Source organism: Bombina bombina, chromosome 9, assembly GCF_027579735.1.
Source record: "Bombina bombina isolate aBomBom1 chromosome 9, aBomBom1.pri, whole genome shotgun sequence".
Taxonomy (NCBI): Eukaryota; Metazoa; Chordata; class Amphibia; order Anura; family Bombinatoridae; genus Bombina; species Bombina bombina.
Window position 1 is genome coordinate 100,915,768 of NC_069507.1, and position 19,562 is coordinate 100,935,329.

Below are 19,562 nucleotides of genomic sequence, written 5' to 3' on the forward strand. Positions count from 1 at the left end.
TAATTAAGAAGTCAATACAGAAAAAATAACTCTTCTAAACTGGAATACCAGAAAAGTGCAAACACACAATTTGTAGCGTTTCAGAAATGTTTTTGGAGAATTCCAAATTGCAGTTTTACATAGACAACATAAAAAAAATGTCTGCTTAAAGTAAATGTCAATTTTTCCGGTTTGGATGATATAGTTATGTAGACAATCATCCTATTAAGCATACCGCCACAATAATTTTTTTAATAAAAGTAATAAATTCTAATTTTATATAGTAAATCTCGTTCGTTTACTTTACCCACTCCTCCCACTCACTGTTTCCTTATTCTCCTCCATATTACGTAAACAGCGGGTGGGACCGCGCTCCCGTTTACAATATGACCATTATGACGATTCACAATATGACCATTATTGGTTAGATCGATAATACAAAGTACTTATATACGGAGCCCTTTCATATCAACTTACCGAGCGGTACAATAGTTAGGAAATGACAGGACTCCGTATACTGTTCTATTGCGCGTGCGCGAAATGTGCACAAGCTTACGATAGATGAGCTTTGAACCACAATCGAACGCATGCGCAAGGAGGACTTATTACGTCATCCTAAGGGGGTGGGTCCCCCTGTGGTTAGAGCCGTTATTGGCTAGGAAGACGTCCATTATAAACAACAGGAACGGAGCGCGAATGTCGGGTGGAGGATGATAACGAGAATCAAGATAAACTATAGAAAATAAAGATAACGATTTAAAACCTTAGCAATTGATGAATGAAAGTCCACTTTTGTATACACAACTGTTACACAGATGTTTAGACAGAAGGCTGACGTTACATACACTTTAAGAGGACTGTGCTCCCATGCAGAATGAGTCTTAAGCCACAGAGGAATTGGTACACAACGAGAAGCCCACTCACAGGAACGAACAACCAGCTCATTAACATTTTTAGCCTGTTCTATGGCAATTTACCACCTGGATGCAGCTTCCTTTTAGCCCAGTAATGCTTTTCACATAGAACTTTTCTGTGGAATCAGACTGATCCCGCCTGTTACAGTAAGTCCATCTCCAAAATACCAGGCAATTTCTCTCTGAACAAGGAACACAGCAACCTCATACAATAGTTTCGGCCTTCATTGGGCCTCGTCAATGAGGTAGCCATATTCCTCTAAGCACATCTGGTTGCCCCTTATTCCCATAGGGAGACTAAATTCACACAGAGAGAATCACACTCACAGGAACGAACAACCAGCTCAATACCATTGTTTGCCTGTTCTATGGCGATTTACCACCTGAGGAATTGATGTCTTTACCACTTGCCAAACTTAGATAATGCATATATTTTCGGTCAACCTTTTAGATGGCCCAAGGAATAATTAATAGTAAAAACAGATATAAAGCTATCAAGCCACATCCGAGGTTAGCCTTTTTCTGGGGTTTTATCAGGATAGAATTGTGAGCCACGCAAGTCAGCAACTAATTTTGGAAGAAATACAGGGACCTTTCAGTGAACTACCTTATCTTTATGGACTACCAAATAACCTTACTGTGGTGATGGCCAAAATAAACACCATCTTTATTGTGAGATTACAAAGCGATGCTGGGGGGAAAAAAAAAAAAAAAAAAAAAAAAGGATGACTATTCACAAAATCTCAATGCTGGCAGGTGAATTAGTCTGAATGAACCCTAAAAACATTATCGGATATTGAAACAAAATTTTCGACCACCGTCCTACTTAATAGATCCAGGGGTGTTACCCCTTAATCATGCTATAGAGACCATTGCAAAAAACATCTTATACATTACTTAGAGATCCCAACTGGTGAAGCTATTCATAGTACATATTATTAGTGTTACATACTGTGAATAGTTTGACCAGTAGGGGTCTCTACATCATGTATTATATGTTTTTAAACTTTTTAGGTATGGTACCTTTATATGAAATGTGGGACAGGTGTTTCCCTATAAATATGTGATTATGTGCAATGGTCTGTATAGCATGAAAAAGGGGTAACACCTGAAACATTGCTGTCTTGTGTTTTTTGGAGTAATTTGTAGAGTGCTGCAGCCCATGCTTGTTTTTCTGACTGTTATTTGGGAACTTATGCAGGGTTCCTGGGCTTGCTTGCACCCATATTTTGAACTTTATAGTGCATTATCCCATATATGAACTCGATGACTAGAGAGCATTTGAAAAAGTACATCTCACATTCAGGTGTCGGATGCACCAAGATCACTGGGATATGTGATGAGCTGACAGCTTTTTTTTTTTTATGTGCTTTAGGTAAGGATCACATCAGAGAACCTTGGGGAAAAAATATCTGAAGTAGTAGCCAACAAAAATGAAAAGTGCTCTCTGATACACTATGCTTTGTTTTGAGAACAGCATGATTTGAGTTGTACTACAAAGTGCAATTCTATGACCAAAAGATGTAAATCAGCTATTAAAGGGATACTAAACCGATATTTTTTGTTTCATGATTCGATAGAGCATGCAATTTTAAGAAGATTTCCAATTTACTTCTATTATCAATTTTTCTTCATTTTCTTGCGAGCTTCATTTGAAAAAGCAGGAATAAAAGCTGTGGAGCCGGCCCATTTTAGGTTGAGAACCTGGGTTGCACTTGCTGATTGGATGGCTAAGTGCAGGCACCAATCAGCAAGCCCTATCCAGGGTACTGAACAAAAAATTGGCCAGCTCCAAAGCTTTAATTCCTGCCTTTTCAAATGAAGATAGCAAGAGAACAAAGAAAAATTGATAATAGGAGGAAATTAGAAAGTTGCTTAAAATCGCATGCTCTATCCAAATCATGAAAGGAAAAAAAATGGGTTTACTATCCTTTTAAGTATAGAAGTTAAGCAAATGCAATCAGAGTCAAAAATCCTCAGAACCAGTAACAATCATGAAGTAGATATATTTTAAAGACCAAGGCTTTGTGGCAAATTATAACATTACTGAAAAGACAAAGGCACATTATTACATTTTGATAAGACAGAATACAGAAATATACACATCAGCAGATCATCCATGGGTAAGTTTTTTGGATGCAACGGGCGTTTAGAAAAAAAAACATGAAACCCTTGGTTTTTAAATGTACAGGGAACAGAATTCAATCAGATTTTCTAGGCAAACATTTCTGCATAATATTTTGTAAAACAAGACAAGTCTTATTTAATACAGTAATATTTGAATAACATAAATGCAATACATACCATGGCATTGTATTATTCGTTGGATTCCTGCTACCTGTTCCAGCGTATCTATATTCTGCGTGTAATTTCTAAGCAGTTTCCCTTCTTTATCCAACATAGCAATAAACTTATGACATAGAGATGGCTGGAATTGACCTGGATATATTTCCTAAAGAGAGAATTTTGTTTTATTAAAAGTATATTATATGCTGTATTAAAGTGAAACTGTACACTTGTTTTCTAGCATTCATATAAAAGAGCAGCATTTAAACACAAGGTAATCGCAGAGGTAAAAAGTATATTAATATAACTGTGTTGGAAATGCAAAATGGGGGGATGGGTAATACAAGGATTATCTATCTTTTTAAACAATTAATATTAAGTAATTTCCTCCTGTGTCATTTTTAAATATGCTTGAATAAATTTCAAGTTTTTAAGAAGCTTTGGAGTGCAACTTTTTTGTGTGAGATAGGTTAGAAACCCCCTGGTCTAGTTTGGGACTTGTGCAGCCCTAAATATATAGCTTATGTTCAAAATCTAAGATGTACCTTTGCAAATTTAAAAAAAGGCCTTGGATCTTTTCTGAAGTATTCAATATCGAACATGGCTTGAGGATTTGGAAGGTCAGGAAAATCCACTGCAAGGCGAGCATAAATTCCATCTCTAGATCTAAAGTCCGGTATGCCACAGGAAACAGAAACCTAAAATTTGTGTTGAAAGAACATGGAAGTGTAAACTATTTAATACAATTAATTTGAAAAGTATTTAAAACAGACATTAAAGATACCTGCTGTAAAATATTAAGCATAGTGTAAAAGACTAATAAGATTTTTTTTTTGCTATTCTTGTAATTTCCATATGTAAATGGTCATGTTCCTCTAGTGCAAGATTCTTCAAACCACGGGTCGGGACCCATTACTAGGTTGCAACACCATGTGCACTGGGTTGCAACTTGTGTATGTGGTGTGTGCATGTGTCATAGGAGAGTGTGTATGTGGTGTGTGCATATGTCATAGGAGAGTGTGTATGTGGTGGGTGCATATGTCATAGGAGAGTGTGTATGTGGTGTGTGCATATGTCATAGGAGAGTGTGTATGTGGTGTGTGCATATGTCATAGGAGAGTGTGTATGTGGTGTGTGCATATGTCATAGGAGAGTGTGTATGTGGTGTGTGCATATGTCATAGGAGAGTGTGTATGTGGCGTGTGCATATGTCATAGGAGAGTGTGTATGTGGCGTGTGCATATGTCATAGGAGAGTGTGTATGTGGCGTGTGTGCATATGTCATAGGAGAGTGTGTATGTGGCGTGTGCATATGTCATAGGAGAGTGTGTATGTGGCGTGTGTGCATATGTCATAGGAGAGTGTGTATGTGGCGTGTGCATATGTCATAGGAGAGTGTGTATGTGGCGTGTGCATATGTCATAGGAGAGTGTGTATGTGGCGTGTGCATATGTCATAGGAGAGTGTGTATGTGGCGTGTGCATATGTCATAGGAGAGTGTGTATGTGGTGTGTGCATATGTCATAGGAGAGTGTGTATGTTATACGAGTGTGCATGTTATACGAGTGTGTGTGTGTGTGTTATTACCTTTTACAACATTTTCAAGTTTAACTATAATCAGAAATAAAAGTATGCACACATTTTAGTCACTTTACCAAAATATTCAGCTATCTTGCTGTATAATACTTTAGAAATGTTCAGAGCAAGCATAAAAATAGTGTTGCAAAGGTATGTGGTATCATGGCACTGGTGTTTTGGGGAAAAAAGTTTGAAGACCCCTGCCCTAGAGGAACTGGAGACCTGCAAGTACATAGTGCAGTTATGCTTTGTAAAGGGAACATAGTAGATGAGGTTGGGGGAAAAAAAAAACAAAAAAAACAAAGACCTAGTCCATCGAGTTCAACCTATGCAAATCTAATATACTTACAAAAAAGCTTGAGTTGATCTTAAATTCCTCCCATTAAAAGGTGACCAAATTTAACACAAGCAATCATATAAAGAGAAGGAAACTATTATATGTAAAGGATTTCAACTTATTCACCTTGTCAGATACATTTATGGGTTATCATAAGTAGTAGTACTTTAAGCAATAATTCAATAGAGTAAGAGCAGAGACCACAAATGAATGGGTATGCTCAAAAAAAGGTTTGCTTTTATGTAAATACTTGAATAAAAAGTTATATTAAAATGTAACTTAATTAAATTTGAATTTAAAAGGGTTTTAAGAGCTGCTTGTTGCTCACATTTAAAAAACACACCACCAGTGTAAATATATGAGGTAAATAGTTGAAACTATTTAATTAAATAATAGTACTAGAGGGTGGAGACTGATATATTCTTATGACACCAACGGGTACTGTGTCTAAGTGCTTTTGATCTATCGCTCAGCATATATCAGCTTTTACTCAACACATTAACAACATTAATGGTGTCACCACTCCTAGTAATACTAAGAGATTGCCACCAAGTCTTCCAAACTCAAGCCAAAATTATGTTACAATTAACAGCTTAAAGGGACACTAACCCCAATTTTTTTCTTTCATGATTCAGATAGAGCATGCAATTTTAAGCAACTTTCTAATGTACACCTATTATCAATTTTTCTTCGTTCTCTTGCTATCTTTCTTTGAAAAAGAAGGCATTTAAGCTATTTTTTGGTACAGAACCATGGAAAGCACTTGTTTATTGGTGGGTGAATTTATCCACCAATCAGCAAGAAGAACCAGCAATTATCAGCTAGCTCCCATTAGTACTTTGGTGCTCCTGAGCCTACCTATGTATGCTTTTCAAGAAAGGATACCAAGAGAGTGAATCAATTAGATAGATGTAAAGTGTTTAAAATTGCATGCTCTATGTTAAAGGGACACTGAACCCAAATTTTTTCTTTCTTGATTCAGATAGAGCATGCAATTTTAAGCACTTTCTAATTCACTCCTATTATCAATTTTTCTTCGTTCTCTTGCTATCTTTATTTAAAAAGCAGGAATGTGATGCATAGGAGCCGGCCCATTTTTGGTTGAGAACCTGGGTTATGCTTGCTTATTGGTGGGTAAATGTAATCCTCCAATAAGCAAGCACTATCCAAGGTGCTGAACCTAAAATGAATTGGCTGCTAAGATTTACCTTCCTGCTTTTAAAATAAAGATAGCAAAAACACGAATAAAAATTAATAGGAGTAAATTAGAAAGTTGTTTAAAATTTTGCGCTCTATCTGAAGCATAAAAGAAAAAAAAATTGGGTTTAGTGTTCCTTTAACTGAGAAAGGCAGTCAGTACATAGATCAAAGATTGAGAGAGTATCTTTATACATTACCTTCCTATGTGAAGGACACAATGGAATTCTTACAAAAATTGGAGAATTTAACTTTAAAGGGCCATGATACCCAAATGTTGAAACACTTGAAAGTGATGCAGCATAGCTGTAAAAAGCTGAATAGAAAATATCACCTGAACATCTCTATGTAAAAAAGAAAGATATTTTACCTCAAAAGTTCCTCAGTAGCCACATCCCATTGTAAAGGACTTCTAAGCACCAAATCAGTAGGTCTGTCCTAGGACTGCTAAGGGAGTGAGCTTCGTGAACTCTAATCTTATTTCACTATTCAGTTTAAGGAAGTTTACTATGCTGTTCAATTCTTCATATTTTCTTTTTTTACCTGCAGCTGGGCAGCAGCTGAGTATAACTTGTTACACAGAACAAATTCTGCTGAGCGAAGGAAGTTGAGTTAAAATATCTTCCTTTTTTACATAGAGATGCTCAGGTGATATTTTCCTGTCAGCTTTTTACAGTTATACTGCATCAGTTTCAAGTGATATAGCATATGAGTATTATGTCCCTTTATGTAGTGAGTCTATTTTAGTAACAGCTGATGTTGAGTCCTTATATACAAGCATCCAACACGAATTGGGCGGGCTATTTCCTATAATCTAATCAGAATAATAATACAATTTATAATTCTTTAACAATAGAATTATTGCATTTTGTTTTAAATCATAACTACTTTACTTATTTATTCCTTGGATGGTGGGAGAGTAAGTGTTTTTAAGGCAGAAAATGATATCTATATACAGCATGTCCCTTTATGGATTTTCTTTATAGATGATGTGCTGTTTGTCTGGGAAGGCCCTTTGGATACTCTAAAGGAATTTACGAACATCCTCAATACCAACAGTCTCAATCCGAGAATAACGTATTAACACTTATCACAAAGCCAGTTTCCTAGATTTGGAAATTAATAAAACAAGACTGGACAAATTAGCACCAAGATGTATAGAAAAGCAACCGCTACTAACACCTTTCTACATCATACCAATGCTCATGCTCCTAGCACCCTTAAAGCCATTCCCAAGGGAGAGTTCATAAGATTGAGACGCAATTGTTCTAATACCACAGAATACAGACGGAACGAAGGCAGTTAAACTGTCCAACAGACTAAAAGAAAGAGGTTATATTAACCGGTCTGTAAAACGGGCACACTCACAGGCATTAAAAATGGAACAAAAATTGTTACAACCCCGTCAAAGAAAGTAAGTAGACTTATTACTACTTTTAATCCTCAAATGAAACAAGTTATTCAGATAATCAATAACAATTGGCACATTTTACAAAATGACCCTCTCCTGGCTAGTCAAATATGCAACCAGGTTTCAATAGGCTATAAAAGGCCAAAAAACCTCAGAGACATATTGGTCAAAAGACACTATATTCATAAACCACAAAAGACAAGTCAATCTCCCGGTATGTTCCCATGTGGTACATGCAGCACAAGCCTAAAAGTGATAAAAATGAAATATGTACAAGACAAATATGGTAAAAAACACGTGCTAACCTTACATTTTTCTTGCACTTCCATTGGAGTTTTATATGTACTACAGTGTCCATGTGACCTGTTCTATGTCGGCATGACGACAGAACAAGAATATTAGAACATAGAAACATTTGCAATGCCAAAAATGATTTAGAAAAAGGAAAAATTATAACTAGTGTCGCTAAACATTTTTATAATACCCATAACAGTAATGATTCAATGATGAAAGAATGGAGTGCAAATGGATTCATTTATTAAATTGTGTTTAAAATCATATGGAATGAATGATAATAATATGTACTTATAACTTGTCATAATATAATCAAACATTATGTAAGGTCAGATGAATAGACATATGCACATAATAATCTCACCTTATGGTAGATGTAAAGATATTAAAGTGAATGTAAATTTTTTATGTTTGTCTAATATAGTTTGGTCTAGAATCATCCGATTAAGCTACAAGAACTTTTTAATAAAATGTTTATTTTCTTTTTTAGGTTATATATTGAATATCGCTCATTCACTTACCTGCTCCTCCCACTCACCGTTTCCAAATTTTCCTCCATATTACGTAACAGCGGTCCCACCCGCTGTTTACGTATAGGCACTGCGCGCTCCCGTGTCTATTTTACATTGCGCATGCGTTACTCCTGTTTACGCTAAACATAGTTGTCACATAGATAAGACAAATAAAAAAATCTAACCTATATACGGAGCCCTTTCAGATCCACTAATCCAAGCTTGACAATACAGAGGAAATGACAGGACTCCGTATAATAATCTATTGCTACGCCGTGTTTACTACTATTGAGCATGCGCGAAATGTGCACGAGCTTACAATAGATTAGCTCTGCACCGAGGACGAACGCATGTGCAATAAGGATGTATTACGTCATGATAAGAGGGTGGGTCCCCCCGTGGTTAGAGCCGTTATTGGCTATTAAGACATCCATCAAAAAGGACAGCAACGGAGCGCGAATGCCGGGAGGAGGATGATTTAGCAGCAAATTGATAGAAAATAATGAAAATAAAAAGGTATCCATTTGAAATCTTTAAATTTGATGAATGAAACTCTAGTTTTTTCACGATAACTGTTACAGAGCTGTTTAGACCGAAGGCTGACTTTACATTCACTTTAATATTTCTTTGTTTTCACATTTAGTGAAGCTTCACTTTTCACACATTTTTCTTTGTTATTTATTTAACAGAATAGGTATTTATTCTCCACCACAGAGATTATATTTTGTCAATGCAGCTTAGTTCATGTTCACTATAATGTTTATGTGCACTGGTAACACTACACACGTGTTCATTATGTAAAGTCAAGTTGTTGTATCACCAATATGGGTTTTAGCAAACATGTTTGATCACACTAAATATAACTTGTATAAATATACAATATTCTATTAGATGTTAGACACATAATACCCGATCGGTGGTGAGTTAGGTACCTAGATCACTACTATTTTTTCAGCACTTTAGTATACACAAGTTTCATACATTCTATCACATACCGTTTTTCTATAAAATAACCATATTTCTATAAAATTACATATTGACAAGGAATCATCATCTGTTACAAGTACATAGTCGGTATATAGTATCAACCTCATTCCATAATGCAATATCTACAGATCAAGATAATATATTCAGACAACTCAAGAGGCGTGTGTGATACAAGGTAGTGATAGGCAGATTCCATTTTGCCTTTTACCAGTTATGAACAAGATTCGTACATGAAGTATCTTATACTTCATGAATGAAAGTCCCCTTTATTTGTTTCAATAGTCAATCCTAGCGTTTGTACAATGCTAGGAATTACTTTCCCTTTAAGATGCGGGCGGAGTCAGTAAAAATGTACGGTCTGTTCTCAATATAAAACCTTAACAAAATACTATTTTATGGGAACATGGAACTCAAACTATTTTCATCAAGAGTTTTAAACCGTATCATTTAAACGAGTTAAAATATTTTATTTGCGTGAAAAGGATAAACGTTAAAGCTGTTAATATTTATTATGAACAAGTAGTGCACACTGATTGGTGGGAGTGCATACGCACATACATCTCTTACAGCTCTATTGAATAAACACAAGCATACCCCACAAGAAGGAATCCATAGTAAGTTTCCTTTTGCAGCAGATACATTTGCAAAAACAAAAGAAAACTAAATAAATAACATGTAATGCATATAAAAATACCCTCTTTTAAAGGGACACTAAATTCAAAATTCAACAGTCAAGATTTAGAGCACAAAATTGAACAACTTTCCAAATCACTTCCATTATCAAAATATACACAATTGTTTAATATGCACACTTTCTGAGGCACTAGTCCCTGCTGAGCATGTGCAGGAATTTACAGGATACATGTATATGCAAGTTGTTATTAGTTGATGGTTGTCACATGGTGAAGGGGGAGGGAAATTAAACTAATTTTAAAATGCGTCAAAAAAAAAAAAAATCTACTCATTTGGATTAGGTGTTTTTGCATTGTCTTTTTATTATGCATTTGTTGATTATGCAATTCTACTGTATTTAACGGTCCTTTAAATTCACTAAACAGTCCCTCTAACACTAATTCTGAAGCAGCCTCTAACCAGGAGACAACACTTTTTGTTATTCTTTGGAGATAAAGGGGGGGGGGGGGGAATCTCATGAACTAAATTATTATTTAGCATGAAAACTTAAATATATTAAAACACACATTTAAGAAAGAAAAAAAAAAGGAGAAAAAAAAAAAAAAAAAAAAACTTAGTGGAAAGAAATGTACTTTAATCCCTTGCGCCACATTGACTTAGGTACTGCACCACACAGTACTTTGCCCATCGTACTGTGAAAGCTCCTTTATTTGTTCCAAGCGATCGCTTTCACTGAGCTGCTAAGGTAGCCCGCCGGCAGAACGCTATTTTGCTATATGGCAGAGAGGTAACGTCTCCACCTCTTAGCCAATATCATTGCGGGAAATCTGACTATTGGCTAAGAAGTGGAGACGTTACATCTCTGCCAGATAGCGAAAATAGTGTTCTGTCGGTGGGCTGTCTAAGCAGCTCTGTGAAGGCGATCGATTAGAACAAATAAAGGAGCATTCAGCATGAAGTATTTTATACTTCATGAATGAAAATCCCCTTTATTTGTTCCAATGGTAAATCCTAGCATATTAGAAACGCTAGGATTTACCATCCCTTTAAGTACTTGGCATTTCAAATATGAAAAGAAATACTTACTCCAGCTCCAGTTAATACAATTATTTTCTTGCACTGTTGTAAAAGTTTCACAGCATCTTCAATAGTATTGATATCTTTGCGCTTTTTCCGTTTAGGAGGGTCAGAAAGTATGTTTATAACAATCTGCCATAAAGTCATATCGTCTAACTCTGGTGGTGCAACAGAGTCTGGTAGTAGATCTTTAAGAATTGTTCTGGGATCAGTGCCCATCATTAAATGCCTCTGAACAAAAGTGTAGGGACCTGTAACACAAGAAAAGCGTGTTTTGGTAAACCAGGAAATATATATTTAAAAAAAAAAAAAAAAAAAAAATCATGGACCGGTAAAGTATATTAAATGAGGAACTGAACAAATTATATTTAAGAGCTAGCTCATCCTTCCTTTTTAATTTACATTTATCTTTATAAAATAGCAGGAGCGAGCTGCACTTAAAGGGACACTGTACCCAAAAAATGTATTTCGTGATTCAGATAGAGCATGCAATTTTAAGCAACTTTCTAATTTACTCCTATTATCAAATGTTCTTTATTCTCTTGGTATCTTTATTTGAAATGCAAGAATGTAAGTTTAGATGCCGGCCCATTTTTGGTGGACAACCTAGGTTGTCCTTGCTGATTGGTGAATAAATTCATCCACCAATCAAAAACTGCTGTCCGGAGTGCTGAACCAAGAAAAAAGCTTAGATGCCTTCTTTTTCATATAAAGATAGCAAGAGAACGAAGAAAAATTGATAATAGGAGTAAATTAGAAAGTTGCTTAAAATTGCCTGCTCTATCTGAATCATGAAAGACAATTTTTGGGTACAGTGTCCCTTTAATCTTATGGCGGTCGTGCCGGGCTGTGACTATACAGCTGGCCCGATGCGCTGTGTGAATAGAACAGACCCGCTCAGCAGAGTACAGAGAGCGGGTCTGTAAAACAGCGTTTTTTAAAAAAAAAATTAAAAGGGTATATTATGTTTTATAAAGTTTGGCTAATATAATGTTATATAATTCTGCACTATGTGCAGAATTATATAACATTATTTTTAAGGTTTACTGTCCCTTTAAGTGCCTGGAAAGAAATGAAACCCAATATTTTTTATTTCAGACAGACCATATAATTTTAACCTTTTCCCGCCGTTATATTCCATCACAACGGCGCTGGGCTTTAAAGCCGTTATAATGGAATACAACGTCATAGCCAACTGCGCTTGCAGGATTTGATCGCGGTCTGGAGGGCGTTCCTAGCGTCCCCCAGACCCGATCCCATAATTGAAATCTCACGATCGTTTGCACGATCGCATCATTTCAATTTGTCTACCTGGTCACAAAAGGGTTAAATAACTTTCCAATTTACTTCCATTATTAAACATGATTCATGTCTAAAGATTATTTCAGAAGCACATTCTTGAAAGGAGCCTTTTTTATATTCTTCTACAGTGAAATTTACAATTTTTACTCAAATGAAAGGAACATGAAACTTATTTTTTTCTTCTTTTGCGATTCAGATAGAACATGTAATTTTAACCCCTTCACTACTGGGACTTTCAGAGAAAAACGCCCAAAAATACCAGATAATTTTTAGCTTTTTTGCCATCACTCCATTTAAACAGAAATTGAGCCTTGTTTCTTTTTTTATTTACATGTCAAACTGTATATTTTTTTTATTTACATGTCAAACTGTATATTTTTTTTATTTACATGTCAAACTGTATATTTTTTTATTTACATGTCAAACTGTATATTTTTTTTATTTACATGTCAAACTGTATATTTTTTTTATTTACATGTCAAACTGTATATTTTTTTTATTTACATGTCAAACTGTATATTTTTTTTATTTACATGTCAAACTGTATATTTTTTTTATTTACATGTCAAACTGTATATTTTTTTTATTTACATGTCAAACTGTATATTTTTTTTAAGTATGTGAGCTGATGGTGATGTAATACTTTTTATCTGCAACTTGGAATTCATGTTGAACTTTTAAAACTCTACTTTAAAGCTCAGACTGTCTCTGTCATTTCCTAATTTATGATTATATTTTTTTAAGTAATGAACCTAAGGTATTGATCTAGGCCCAATTTGGTATATTTCATGCCGCCATTTCACTGGCAAATGTGATCATATAAAAGAATTGTTAACTTTTTCACAAACTTTGGATTTCTCACTCAAATTATTTACATACCGCTTGTGCAATCATAGCACAAATGATTGTAAAAGCTTTTCTGGGATCCCCTTTGTTCAGAAATAGGAATTTGTGAATAAATCACAAAGAGAGAGGGCGCCTCCTAGTGCAATACAGAGATAATGATATATACAGAGCAAATCTTGTACTGAACTGATACTCACAAGGGAAGCAGCACCAAATGTGCTTAATGGCGCAGGTTGGGATATCACAGTGGCCCAGCTACACTGATCCTGCAATAGGATGTTAAGATCCAGGAATTCCAGATGATGTGATAGGTAATGCAGGCTCATGCTTCCATATGGTACAACACATATTTATTTAAAAAGTATTAAAAACAGTGGGTGTAAAGCTACCCTCAAAATAGTATAAAAACAAATGTAACAGATTGCAACGCGTTTCTCAGCTAAACTAGCTGTTTTTAAATAAATATGTGTTGTACCATATGGAAGCCTGAGCCTGCTTTACCTATCACATCACCTGGAATTCATGGATCTCAACATCCTATTGCAGGATCAGTGTAGCTGGGCCACTGTGATATCCCAGCCTGCGCCATTAAAGGGCCACTGTAAGTAAATATTTTCTATGCCTGTTACTAACTAACTACCCCAAATACGCTTTTTATCAATAGCATTTCATTAACATATCTCTACCATATATAAGAAATCTTGTCTGCAAATTTAATTGTTTTCCAAACCCACTCCGTGGGTATCCTTTGCTCTGTACCAATCCATTTACAATACCTAGGTTTCAAAATGGCGTTTTAAACACAACGTTATTGGTTTAAGTATTTTGAACATGCAGTGCTGAAAATAGTGGGCAGAATAACGTGACATCATCGGCGAATAAAAGATATAACTTTTAGAACGTTATAAAACTTCGTTTTGGAGAAAATATAGGTCAGTAGGTTTTAATTAATGTTTATTAACTTTAATATGTTAGTTGTTTAGCTTAAAAATTATAACAGAAAGTAATCCTTTAAGCATATTTGGGTGCTGCTCCTCTTGTGAGTATCATTTCAGTACAAGATTTGCTTTGTATATATCATCTCAGTGTTGCACTACCAGGCGCCCTCTCTCTTTGTGATTTATTCACAGATCCCTGTTCTCTGCCTACTATCCATGAGAGGAGCTGCTCAGATCTATAGAAATTGACCTGAATTGGCTTTATTTGGATTGCCAAATGCAGACAAAACATTTCCTATGATGATTACATCAGGACAATTTTGATTTCCTGAATTTGCGCCACAAACTTCCACATAGATACGGTCAAGTCTAACCCCACGATTGGTGACTATAACTGGCTGTTCTTGATGTGTACTATAATTGTATCACTTTTTGGTTTTTATTGCTGTGTTTCACAATTGTCTGGTTGATCTCCATGTGATTTAAGCTTTTGCATGAGACCACTTTATGAAATATTGTGAAAATACATATTATAACTATATCATATATACATCTATGTCTATATTAGATAGATTAACATATCCCATAATTTCCTAATCTTTTGGTATAACTATAGCGCCCCCTAGGGTTGGACACGGTGTCACAACAGTTGAATATAATAATTGTTCAGAAATAGCAGACATACATGGCTTTGCCATTGCTTTTTGGTAATTAGAAGGCTGCTAATTGCAGCTGAGCACCACACTTCGTCTATTCCCGGCAGTGAAGGAGTTAAGTTACTTGTAAGGTAAATTTTAGCTTTAGTGTAGAGAGTACCCTCCCACCTGACACTTCCCATCCACTGATCCCTTATATTTTATTCAGATGGCCAGATAAACAGTATCATATGAAAAAAACTAAAGAAACACAAATACAATGAATTGGGGGGAAATAAATCCTCTTATACAAACAATAGAATTTGGAAAAAGAAAAAAAAAAACTAGTACCTATACATGGCTTTGGAGTCCAGTCACTTGAACTTGCATGTGAAGCTGCGTCATCTTCATCACTGTCACAGGAATGGAACCCATTTCCAAAATCATCATGAAAATGAATGCTCTCTAGAGACAAAACAAATTAGCACATTTTTTATTTTTTTTGGAAAACAAGTTCTCTAATAAAATGAACACAACAAGTCATTTGAACTACAGGGAGTGCAGAATTATTAGGCAAATTAGTATTTTGACCACATCATCCTCTTTATGCATGTTGTCTTACTCCAAGCTGTATAGGCTTGAAAGCCTGCTACCAATTAAGCATATTAGGTGATGTGCATCTCTGTAATGAGAAGGGGTGTGGTCTAATGACATCAACACCCTATATCAGGTGTGCATAATTATTAGGCAACTTCCTTTCCTTTGGCAAAATGGGTCAAAAGAAGGACTTGACAGGCTCAGAAAAGTAAAAAATAGTGAGATATCTTGCAGAGGGATGCAGCACTCTTAAAATTGCAAAGCTTCTGAAGCGTGATCATCGAACAATCAAGCGTTTCATTCAAAATAGTCAACAGGGTCGCAAGAAGCGTGTGGAAAAACCAAGGCGCAAAATAACTGCCCATGAACTGAGAAAAGTCAAGCATGCAGCTGCCAAGATGCCACTTGCCACCAGTCTGGCCATATTTCAGAGCTGCAACATCACTGGAGTGCCCAAAAGCACAAGGTGTGCAATACTCAGAGACATGGCCAAGGTAAGAAAGGCTGAAAGACGACCACCACTGAACAAGACACACAAGCTGAAATGTCAAGACTGGGCCAAGAAATATCTCAAGACTGATTTTTCTAAGGTTTTATGGACTGATGAAATGAGAGTGAGTCTTGATGGGCCAGATGGATGGGCCCGTGGCTGGATTGGTAAAGGGCAGAGAGCTCCAGTCCGACTCAGACGCCAGCAAGGTGGAGGTGGAGTACTGGTTTGGGCTGGTATCATCAAAGATGAGCTTGTGGGGCCTTTTCGGGTTGAGGATGGAGTCAAGCTCAACTCCCAGTCCTACTGACAGTTTCTGGAAGACACCTTCTTCAAGCAGTGGTACAGGAAGAAGTCTGCATCCTTGGATGGCAGGTTTTTGAGTGTCCTTGCAAAGAAAGGTGGCTATATTGGTCACTGATTTGTTTTTGTTTTGTTTTTGAATGTCAGAAATGTATATTTGTGAATGTTGATGTTATATTGGTTTCACTGGTAAAAATAAATAATTGAAATGGGTATATATTTGGTTTTTTGTTAAGTTGCCTAATAATTATGCACAGTAATAGTCACCTGCACACACAGATATCCCCCTAAAATAGCTAAAACTAAAAACTACTTCCAAAAATATTCAGCTTTGATATTAATGAGTTTTTTGGGTTCATTGAGAACATGGTTGTTGTTCAATAATAAAATTAATCCTCAAAAATACAACTTGCCTAATAATTCTGCACTCCCTGTATACATTTTTAAAAACTGTATTACACCGCTATCGGTTCAAATTTGAACAAAGCACCAGCAAAACTCCTATGTGTCTGCCTTCACATTCCAACCGAGAAGCAAAGAAAGCATAAGATTGCACTTTTTAAAAAAAGTTTTCTTAAATTGACATTTTATTTAGTCAATTTTGATGCTAAAGTGTCCGGTTTTTAAAAATTTGATTAAAAACAGGGGCACTTTAACTCATCAAAATTTACATTTCACTCCTGTTGAGAGGGGAAAAAAATTACCTTTTAAACTTGACAGCAGCTCCAGCTTCCTCCACTCTTATCGCAAAGCCTCTTCCTGGGTCTAAAATGAGGAATCTGGCTTCCTCCAATCACGGCGTTGAATCAGACACAGATTCCCTCGGGGGGGGGGGGGGGGGGAAGCCGTGATTGGAGGATGACCTATCCATCATTTATGACGTCATAAATGGCTTGCAACAACCGGAGGAAGCTGGAGCGGCTGTCAAGATTAAAAGGTACGTTTTTTTTTCACAAAAGGAGTGAAATGTAAATGTATTAAAGTGCCCCTGTTTTTAATCAAATTTTTTAAAAACGGGCACTTTAGCATCAAAATTGACATTCACTTTAAGCTGCTTAATTTCTTTTATAACTATTTTTGGAGGGGCTTGTGATCCAGTGTGTATGTGTTTATATGCATGCATGTGTGCACATACATATTTACGCAAATAACTACGAAACTGATAAACTACCAAAATGATCCTCTGTAATACCCTTCAAAACTGGATTATGATGGGGAGGAATGACAAGAAAAATAACTGCAGGTGTGAATCTTCTTATAATTTATATTTTGAAGTCTGAAAAAAAACTATGGCTTAGGATCTATAATGAATGATTCTAAATAAAATATAAAAGTCTAAAGCTAAAAATATATCCTTAGCAACCTGTTGCATTCTAAAACCACGTTCAGGTAATAGCAGCCAACAGAATAACACAGCTACTGATATGTTTATAAAGTATTTCCATTCTAAACGCACTTCACAACAGTTGTGGACTCTCACTAGCTACAGCTGGATATGCGTTACTACAGAGCGCGCTCATTACTGTGTACGAATCACTCACCTCCATAACCAATAGCTGACTGCGATAGATCTCCATTCGCCAACTCTTCCTCCTCCTCCTCGTCGTCATGATGTACTAGGAGCATCATCCTCTGCCGCTCCTCTACAGGAAGGCCTTTCGCTTCAGCGCTATTGTGTGATCTGGTATTTGCCGCTGAGTCCGCAGAGGCCTCTCCCTCCTCCCTAAGTGAAATCACCGCCGATGTAAACACAGCGCTGCCTTCATTCTCCATTTCTAACACCTGCCCGCTGTCAGTTGCTTCCTCCGTACGTTGTCTCTTGGCATTCGGCTCCCCATTTCCTTTGCCCATAGATAACATACAGGCCGTGCGAATCAAGCCTACGCGCTCCATGTCCGCCATCTTCCAGCAGCCTAACTAGAAACTGGAAGGAGTTGCCAGAGTCAAGCCGCTAGCAGAGCTGGGCGTGTCACGTGCCGCTTCTTCCACCATAGAACGCGAGGCACTGAGGAGTCTCGTGACGTAAACAATAACAAACTGTGTCACGTGTAGGGAGTAGATTCTGTCAAACAGCAAACTGTGAAGATTGTTTCTATTCGTTATCACATCAATGCGTCAAGTTTAGTTACATAATTTGACCTATTTTTGTTTTGTATCAACATTCTTATTAGCCAATCGCATGTTTTTTTTTATAACTGCATTAGCTTTCATGTGACTCAGTGCAAAGCTTGTGTCCCGCTTCCATATCCATTGTTTTACATTGATTGCGTTTTCATTTTGCCCTGCATATATATTCATTTATTGGCCTTTAGTGCATTTGTTTATGAAGACTAAATTCGAAGTTATGGTAGAAGTTTGCATAACTTTTTTTTGCTAACTCGCTGAGTTTCATGGCTCAGTATGATTTTTCTACTTTTTTTTTTTTTTTGGTAACTGCTCTGAGTCTGTTGTGCAGTTACTGGTTCCCTTTTTATATTTTAAGGATTTAATGCATTAATATTAGGGCTATATGCTCTTAGCCTCTGCATAGTATTGGCCGCATAAACTATACATCATGTGCCAGTGGGTGGTAGGAAAGAAACTATGGAATAAGATTGCTGTCAAAAAAGACCAGCGTGTGTGATTATCATTTACATAAATTGTGAAAAAAGAAACCATTTCTAAATTTCCAAATACAGGTAGCCCTCAGTTTATGCCGGGGTTAGGTTCCAGAAGGAATGGTTGTAAATCGAAACCATTGTAAATTGAAACCCAGTTTATAATGTAAGTCAATGAGAAGTGAGGGAGTTAGGTTCCAGGCCCCTCTCAAAATTGTCATAAGTAACACCTAATACATTATTTTTAAAGCTTTGAAATGAAGACTTTAAATGCTAAACAGCATTATAAACCTAATAAAATAATCACACAACACAGAATATATAATTAAACTAAGTTAAATGAACAAAAACATTTGCTAAACAGCATTATAAACCTAATAAAATAATCACACAACACAGACTTTGCTTGCATTTTTCTGCAAACAGTTCTTTCTATGCATTCCAACCTGGACTGATTTATAGACAGGAAGATCTTGTTCCTTTGAAATCTGCTCGATAGCTCAGGTCTGGTTAAACTGATTAATTTCAGCTTGCTTGGCTTTGCTGCAACACAAGCGGACAGCCCCACCTACTGGCTATTTTAATAAATGCACTGCTTCTCAATGCTTTTCAATAGCAGTCACATGACTGGGAAAAAGGTTGTTATTCT

The 19,562-nt window shown here is 36.2% G+C and overlaps 1 protein-coding gene across 1 annotated transcript in view; it reads right to left on the reverse strand.

Moving 5' to 3' along the window:
- The window catches only part of SIRT1 (sirtuin 1), a 69,493-nt gene extending 51,229 nt beyond the window's left edge, over window positions 1–18,264 (reverse strand). The window contains exons 1-5 of the mRNA XM_053692274.1: window positions 17,858–18,264; window positions 15,278–15,391; window positions 11,215–11,456; window positions 3,725–3,877; window positions 3,198–3,345 (exon numbers count right to left, since the gene is read on the reverse strand). Coding sequence (XP_053548249.1) covers window positions 3,198–3,345; window positions 3,725–3,877; window positions 11,215–11,456; window positions 15,278–15,391; window positions 17,858–18,218 — 1,018 coding nt within the window. The 5' untranslated portion in view covers window positions 18,219–18,264. The remainder of the gene's footprint in view (window positions 1–3,197; window positions 3,346–3,724; window positions 3,878–11,214; window positions 11,457–15,277; window positions 15,392–17,857) is intronic.
- Window positions 18,265–19,562: the final 1,298 nt, after the last annotated feature.